This window comes from Odontomachus brunneus, unplaced genomic scaffold (genome assembly GCF_010583005.1).
Source record: "Odontomachus brunneus isolate Ranch 3 - 2012 unplaced genomic scaffold, Obru_v1 Obru_scaffold_039, whole genome shotgun sequence".
Lineage (NCBI taxonomy): Eukaryota > Metazoa > Arthropoda > Insecta > Hymenoptera > Formicidae > Odontomachus > Odontomachus brunneus.
In genome coordinates this window covers 1,216,602-1,224,707 of record NW_022639489.1, presented here as the reverse complement: position 1 = coordinate 1,224,707, position 8,106 = coordinate 1,216,602, and the positions used below count along the sequence as shown (strand labels likewise).

The 8,106-nt window shown below is 33.6% G+C and overlaps 2 protein-coding genes across 2 annotated transcripts in view; one reads left to right on the top strand and one right to left on the bottom strand.

Annotated features, from left to right (window-relative positions):
• LOC116844054 (CTP synthase) overlaps positions 1-4,312 on the bottom strand; it is a 7,595-nt gene extending 3,283 nt beyond the window's left edge. The window contains exons 1-6 of the mRNA XM_032815147.1: positions 3,991-4,312; positions 1,644-1,814; positions 1,471-1,556; positions 1,030-1,161; positions 637-801; positions 110-397 (exon numbers count right to left, since the gene is read on the bottom strand). Of these exons, the coding sequence (XP_032671038.1) occupies positions 110-397; positions 637-801; positions 1,030-1,161; positions 1,471-1,556; positions 1,644-1,814; positions 3,991-4,156 (1,008 nt within the window). The 5' untranslated portion in view covers positions 4,157-4,312. The remainder of the gene's footprint in view (positions 1-109; positions 398-636; positions 802-1,029; positions 1,162-1,470; positions 1,557-1,643; positions 1,815-3,990) is intronic.
• A 1,094-nt stretch (positions 4,313-5,406) lies between these two features.
• On the top strand, positions 5,407-7,613 carry LOC116844134 (ubiquitin-40S ribosomal protein S27a). The gene is made up of 4 exons (XM_032815298.1): positions 5,407-5,540; positions 6,898-7,012; positions 7,118-7,335; positions 7,426-7,613. Exons 2-4 carry the CDS (start codon positions 6,910-6,912, stop codon positions 7,573-7,575), a joined length of 471 nt encoding a protein of 156 aa, XP_032671189.1. The 5' UTR covers positions 5,407-5,540; positions 6,898-6,909; the 3' UTR covers positions 7,576-7,613.
• The last annotated feature ends 493 nt before the right edge of the window (positions 7,614-8,106 follow it).

Genomic DNA, 8,106 nt, shown 5'->3' with positions numbered 1-8,106 from the left:
TATATATATATATATATATATATATATATATATATATATATATATATATATATATATATATGATCGTGCAAAATGTATAGTAATACTTCAAACAATTACGACATCTTACAGTCAAGTTCAATTTATATCCGGCTTCAATAGCAGCGTGTTGCAACGCTTTCGTAACAGACGCATAAGAGTCTTCAAGTTTTGTATATTTGCCGACCAGAGCAATATTAACATCTTTACGCAGATGATCTACGCGTTCCGCTAAGTCTCGCCATTTCCTCATAAAGCAACGCGGACGCGGCATTCCTATTTGTAGCTGTAATCGGTCATTCAGAAATTCTATGACACCTTGATGTTCCATAAGAAGCGGCACTCGATATATGGACGTCAAGTCATGTATAGTTATAACCTGGACAGTGATCAAAGAATTAATTTACATTACATACATTTTATATTACTTTGTATTAATAAAAAATATTTTTTATGAGATTATATAATTAAAAATTTAAATTTTATGTATCATTTTTTTTGTTAATTGATTTTTCTGTGGTAATTACATGTAATTAACAAATATTTCTCTGATAATTATTTATTAAAAGAAATATCTCTGATAATTATTTACTTAAAAGAAATATCTCCGATAATTACCTGCTCTGGAGCTACATGGCAAAAGTTGGAGATTTTTTCTTTGGCAGAGTCGCCAATAGGCATTTCTGATCTACAGACTATGAGGTCAGGAGACAAACCTAATCCACGTAGCTCTCTCACGCTAGATTGTGTCGGTTTTGTTTTGTGCTCACCAGTTGATCTTGGCTGGAAGAAATATTTGTATTTTAGTAGATATATAGTGTTTTAAAGAGAGCCTGTAGAACTTGCAAGATAAACTCGTTAAATTAAGTAAAAAAATCCTTAATGACCATAGGTCGCAAAATTAATACTGTTGAAGTTAGAAAAGAAGTTAATTTTCCATCGAAATTAATCACATAATTTTATCATCAAATTTAAATTGCCAATGTAATATTTAAATAAGAATGCTCTTACCTGTGGCACCAATGACACATGAGCAACACAGAAGTTCTCTTTTTTTACTCTAAATTGAAATTGTCTAAATGCTTCTACAAACGGCATTCCTTCGATGTCACCTATTGTGCCGCCTAATTCCACTATACAAACCTATTTAAAGAATATATAAATGATTAGAAAAATATTAAAATTATTAACCAGTTACTTAAGTCTATAATCATATAAATATAATAATATATGTATTTAAAAGTATCTAAAAACATATAAAAAGATCAATTAAATTAAAGAGAAAGTCTGCGTGTGTGTTCATTTTTCCAGTTCTATTTATAAAGTTTCCAATTTTAAGATTTTTTATTAAAAGTCGAAAAATAAATATTAACATTCTTTCTTTCTTACAAAGTATATATATGAAATTATTTAATATTATATAACAAGATATTTTTTATTTATGAACAGTACCTCTGGTATAGATCCATCCTCTGTTACAGACTGATTTGCAACTTTCTCTACCCATTCCTGGATAGCATCAGTGATATGAGGTACCACTTAAAAAAGAAAAACAGTATATTCTTTTAATTCATTTGTACAACATGTTACACATGTTTTTAAACAATATCATAGGTGATTTATACCTTGTACAGTCTTCCCTAAGTAATCTCCACGTCTCTCTTTTGTAATAACATATTGATAAATTTTTCCTGTTGTTATGTTATTATCACTATGAAGAGTAATGTCTAAAAAGCGCTCGTAATTGCCCAGATCAAGATCCACTTCTCCACCATCATCGAGTACATAAACTTCTCCTGTTATATCATTCAAAAAGCTTTGTCATTGGAATGTATTGTCATGGAATGTGAAGCTATATAAAGTAGAGGAACAGTAACACGAGTGTGTTTTCTTTCGAGGAATAATTGTTTGTCTTTTCGGAACAATGGAAGTGTAATGTTTCATTGGATATTAAATAGCACTTGCAGCAGCAAGTGATAAATACAAAATAGAGTGAAGATATTATATTAGCAATAATTATAGTAGTTATAATAACAATTAAAGTAAATTATATCAATGTTAATTACTTTTAATGTATTAATGCATTAAATTTCATCTATAACAAGTATCAATCCATAGAAAGGCATCAAATATTGTATTAAAAGCAAAAAAAATTTTGTAAAAAAGTTTTTTTATTTTTTATATATTCCTGCATATCTAACATCCTCATAATACAGTTTTTATATTTTCTAAATATGCATCTGTTTTATCTTGAAATGCAGAAAGAATAAATGCAAAAAACAAGTCACTCGTAAGATTTTATGTGTAAAACTCTTGTTGAGTGTAAAGCTCTTGTATCAATGCATTGAATATAGAATTATTTCGGCAATGCTTATAGACTGTACTCGCGCACTTTAGAAGTTTTTGTATTGATAAAAAAAACATCATTCCATCTTTGCTATAAATTTATTTAAATTCCGAAGGAAAATACAGGATATTGTGCTTTCAGCATGAAAACCTCCGAAGTGAGCGTAATGATAATTAGGATGCGTTCGGAAAGCGCGCTAATAATGCAACACTATTTGACATTGTCATTCTATTCTTGTACATTTAAGCCCATATTCTAAACCCTCTTTTATCTTTTAGATAAAAGTGCCTTGAATATAGCTTCTCAGCTAATCAAGTGGTTCCTAAACCTCTTTTAGAGGCACTTTTATAGATAAAAGAGGAACGAGAATATGGATCTTAAAGATAAATGGAACGCATGCAAACAATGGGTGCGTTTAGCAAACTCAACAGTTGTGCAACAGTTGAACAATTCGTTAATATAATTAGTCTAGATTTAGGGATTTAACAGTAAGAATCAATAATCGTTGATTACTCACTGAGCGCTTTTTCCGCTGAACGCGCCCAATGATTGCGTTCAGCAGAAAAAGCTCAACAAACGTTTTACGTTAAGCTGCTGATTTTTCGCTGAACGACTCTCGGCGGTTACGCGTATTCAACACGTTTACTAAGCGATCTAGTGTATTAAAAGGATGTTGAAAGAAACGATGAGCGCTTAGTAAACACGACGAGAGAGCGTTAATGATGTTCAACAGAAGACCTTACATCAGTTATAAAAACTACTGATAACGAGCGCAAAGCGTTTAGTGAACTTTTTTGCTTATTTCTACTAAGCGCAGACATTTGATGGCTTCCGCGTGCATACACACACACACACACGCACGCATGCACACACACACCACGTGTCAAGTTGCAACAGAGATTGCGAAGTAAATTGGCGGTAAATGGCGGTGCGAGCACATGGCTAGAACCGCCATAAAATGTAGATCTATGACGAGTGTCTAATTAGCCTATTTTTGTTCGACTTTGGACAAAAGCATATCTTATTTAAATGACGTTACTCATAGTTTCTTCTTATCGTTTCTTGATAACAGAACACGAAGTGTGCATTCTTGTATATTGTTGCTAGAAAATATTCGAATAAGAGAATGAAAAATCCACTTCTACCATTAAAATTGAAGAAATTACTATGGAACATCTGCGTCAAGCGATGAAAGATAAAGATTCAGAAATTTCTCGAGCTCATACGTTTTCGTCTAACGCCGGTAGCGCAAAAGATCGAATTTATCGCGAATGTGATAGTTGAATTTTTACATAGAACGCTTTTTGAAAAAAATATGAGGATCGTGTCGTCGCATGTGCACGAGACCCTTCTTCTACCCATCCGTCTCTTTAATGACCGCGTCATACCCTTTTCTTCTTTTCGAGTATTTCGAATTGAAGGAAAATCCCAAGTAGAACAGATAGTCAAGATAATGTCAGTCTGACGTCATTTTGACAGAAAAAACGGAAATTTGGTTAATATTTGGTCAAAATAATTAGATTAATATTAGATTGATATCAGATTAACATTAGATTAACATTATTTTGACTATCTGTTGGGATACTGAGATAACCACGTGTCGACGTGAACGTCGATCTACTCACCATGTTCATACGGGGAGAAGGTGCCGGCGTCTATGTTAATGTAAGGATCGATTTTGATGGACGTCACATGGATGTTGCAGTGCTTGAGGATAGTGCCGAACGAGCTGGCGATGACACCCTTGCCAACGCCACTAATAACTCCACCTGTGACTAAAATGTACTTCATACTTCTTGGAACGCTTGAAAACTTCTCGATGCGTATGTCCCCGGGAACACAATGTCGTCCTGTGCGTGCACCAGCTCTTTCTACTTCTTCCTATCCAGCACAAAGCCCACACATGTCCAGACAACCTCGACGTATCGTCATCTGAAAGCACGCTACGCGCTTGCCGAGCTTTTATAGGCTCATACGTTAGACCGCAGTGCAGACCTCAAGTATTACGGTGCCCCGTGCTTCGTCCTATAGAACATTTCGTGTCAACGAGGTATTGTCCCAAATTTTCTATCAAAATTTCGTTTTGGCGGATTCGGACAATTCAAATATTCTACAGCCAATGAAATGATCCGTTTATCATCTGAAGATGAATTTAAGACGGTTTTAACAGTATTGGGTAATATAGTTTCGTAAAATATGTAACAATAATATTACTGAACAATGCGTTATTACATTTTAGAAAAACTAGAAGCACTAAATTAAATTATGAAAAAGTATCATGTATTTGTGAAATAGTCCCAATCTACAATAGGTGTAGTAAGCTTTAAGAAATTAAACAATCTCACTGGAATTATAGAGGAATAATCAATTATGATTGATCAATTTCTTACGGCTTAAAGCTTATTACACCTATTGTAGATTGGGACTTAGCAATCTAGGTTCCAAAACATCCTTTTTGAGGAAATTTTATTCGATACTTTATAGTATATGTAACGTGAACTATAGATATTGAGTAAAATTTTCCTCAAAAAAAAACATTTTGGAATGCAACCTTAGTTTAGGTTGCGTTCCGAAATACACTGCCAGTACTGAAAATCTATAGTTTATGTTAGTATATTATAGAATTTCAGTACTGGCAGTGAGTTAGGCCCAGTTTCACAACCTCGATTTAACTTTAACTACCGATTAAGTCTCAACAATGATTGGTTAATTCTGATTAACTTTTCTTAACGCTAAATGCGATTGGTTAAGTCCAATAGAATAACTAGTCAGTTAAGTTAACTAGAGATTGTGGAACTGGGCCTTAATCGCTCCGAGAACGATTAATGACGTCATAAGTCTCTACTAGCCAATCATAAAGCTTATAAATACTTGTTCGACCAATAAACGTAGGCTGAATAACCCAGAGTGGGTTAACCCAGTCGAACATGCTAATAGAATCGTTGAAGTTTGGATTTGACCAACTTCTACAACGAATTGCACGATGCTTACGACGCTACGATACGATCAATGTAGATCGGCCTTTAGGCAATCAAAACAGACGCGGAATGCGTAGCGGATCTAGTAAAATTTTCTCTTCCGCATTTTCACGTTTCTGCGCTTCATGTAATAGCACCCTAAGGCTGCTGAATCGTGGTTCCGTTACTTCTTTTCGTGTTCGCATGCTGCGGTAGAGGTAAACTGAGATTTGGTTTCTTATAATTTGTAGAAAATAAGAGTTGGTTTCTGCTAAATTGTATTTAATTCAGCAATATATCGCGAAAGATGTCGGATTTTTCGATGTCTGTACATGCCTTGCTGCACTCGGCATGTGACAGATTGCGACAATATGCAAATACTGTTGAAGCAGCATACGCTTGTTCCAACACACACGTTGCGATTAACTGAACGAATCGCAAAAATTACATTCGATCGCTTATTTCAACGAAATAGAAATGATGTAATCGTACGAATATCCACAAGATTATCTTCGTTTCGCGGTTTCGCGTTTGCCACTTAGGTTAGAATCGGTGGCTTCCATGTTCTTTGGTCACCTCGCTCCTTCTTGCTCTGCAAGTCAACATTGTAGACGAAATATTGTAGTGTGAAATAACCTGTGCTAACCCTGCTCTTGTACATTTGATTATTTATATATTGTAGATCATGTTATACGATACATATCACAAATAATAATTGGGCGAAAGGTACATGATACATTTGAAAATCTTCATCTTATAATCTATTTTCTGTGAGAGTCAGTAAAAGAACAGGTTGTTCTTTTCAGCTGAATTAGTGCTGCACTGGAACTGTTTTTCTTTCAATGTTAGATTAAATTTAATTATCTAACAATATATTTTAAAATATCTGTTTTTTTTCTTATATTAGATGAAAGTGTGTGAGAAATAAATTATGTCATTGAAAGGGAATAAATATTATGTTTGTTCTTTTTAGCTAAACTAGTGCTACATTAGAAATTTGTTTCTTCTCCTTTCAATATTAGATCAGATGCTTTCTATTTAATAACAAATCGACATAAGCGTTATTCTGTCTTTGTCTCATGTTCAATAAGTAATAAAAATAGAGTAATATTTGTCGACTAATAATATGTCGACTTGTATCGTTAAATAGGAAATGCTCATATACTCATTTAAAAAACAAAGGCTATAACTTTATGCAGTTAAAGCAAACAGACTTCTTATGGCAATCCCAATCACATAATTAATTCTTTATATATTCTTCTTTAATTAAAAAAAAATAAAGATTAATATTGTTACTTAAATTGTTACTTAAATAGATGTCTAAGTTATTGATGTATATTGATAGTTTCATAAATAAAAATATCTTGAAAAAAAAAAGAAGTATCTCCTTTGTATGGAATTACCAGCATTCATATTTACATAAAAGTATATAATATGCGTATAAAGGACACAAATGTTTTGTTTAGACATCTGAGACATGACATGTTGTTTTCTTTAGCTCTAGCTTCAAATCAGATTCCAAGATTCCAGTTTGATAAACTATATGACATAAACGAAAAATACAATATGTTACAGAATCCTCCAATCATGCAGATCTTCGTGAAAACTCTCACGGGTAAAACTATTACCCTTGAAGTTGAGGCATCTGATACCATTGAAAATGTTAAGGCCAAGATTCAAGATAAAGAGGGTGAGGTTTCTTACAAATAGTTTCATCGAGCTTTTTGTATGTTGTTAGAATCTAAATGTAAATTATTATCAAGTTCTAAACAAAACGTCCCATATGGTGTTTCAGGAATTCCACCTGACCAACAAAGATTAATCTTTGCTGGTAAACAATTAGAAGATGGAAGGACTTTATCAGATTACAACATCCAAAAAGAATCTACTCTTCATCTGGTATTGCGCTTGCGAGGTGGTGCTAAGAAGCGCAAGAAGAAGAATTATTCCACCCCAAAAAAAATTAAGCACAAAAAGAAGAAAGTTAAGCTTGCTGTACTAAAATATTACAAGGTAACCATTTGCTTGTTCGATTAGTTCTTTATTTGCTTTTTATCATTGAGTCGTGAAATATCTAAATACATTGTAAAACACATTTTATAGGTGGATGAAAACGGTAAAATCCACCGTTTGCGCCGGGAATGTCCGATGGAGCAATGCGGCGCAGGTGTATTTATGGCCGCAATGGAAGACCGGCATTATTGCGGAAAATGCGGATATACTCTTGTTTTTAACAAACCGGACGACAAATAAAAAAAAGGTTTATATGTAAATATAATATGTAAATATTACTTTTCGTTGTTCTGTTTCTTTTAATTAACTTTACGCCATTTTTAATTAGCTATATTAGCGTAATTAGCCATTTTCTCGCATACATCGGAAACCAGAGAGAATCTAGACAGAGGATGCGTTCGGGGAGCTCGCTATTGCCCTGGTTTATCGTGGCCTTGATACGCGTACTAAATAGTAATTCTATTAGATAATCTTAATATCGACGATATATATAAACAACGGTATATTAAGTTGGTATAATACTCATCAAGAAAACGTATTGTATTGATTGAATGCGTCGCCATTGATATGCATTGTCGATATTAAGGTTATCTAATAGAAAGTTACTATTACGCGTTACTAACTAGTACGCGTATTAAGTGCACGATATAAACCAGATCATTAGCGCTATTCAGCACTACCGTATCATTGGGTGCGTTCAGCGAACTCAACAGTTGCACAACAGTTGAGCAATTCGTCAATGTAATTGAGTGTATGAAGTTGGCACCCCAC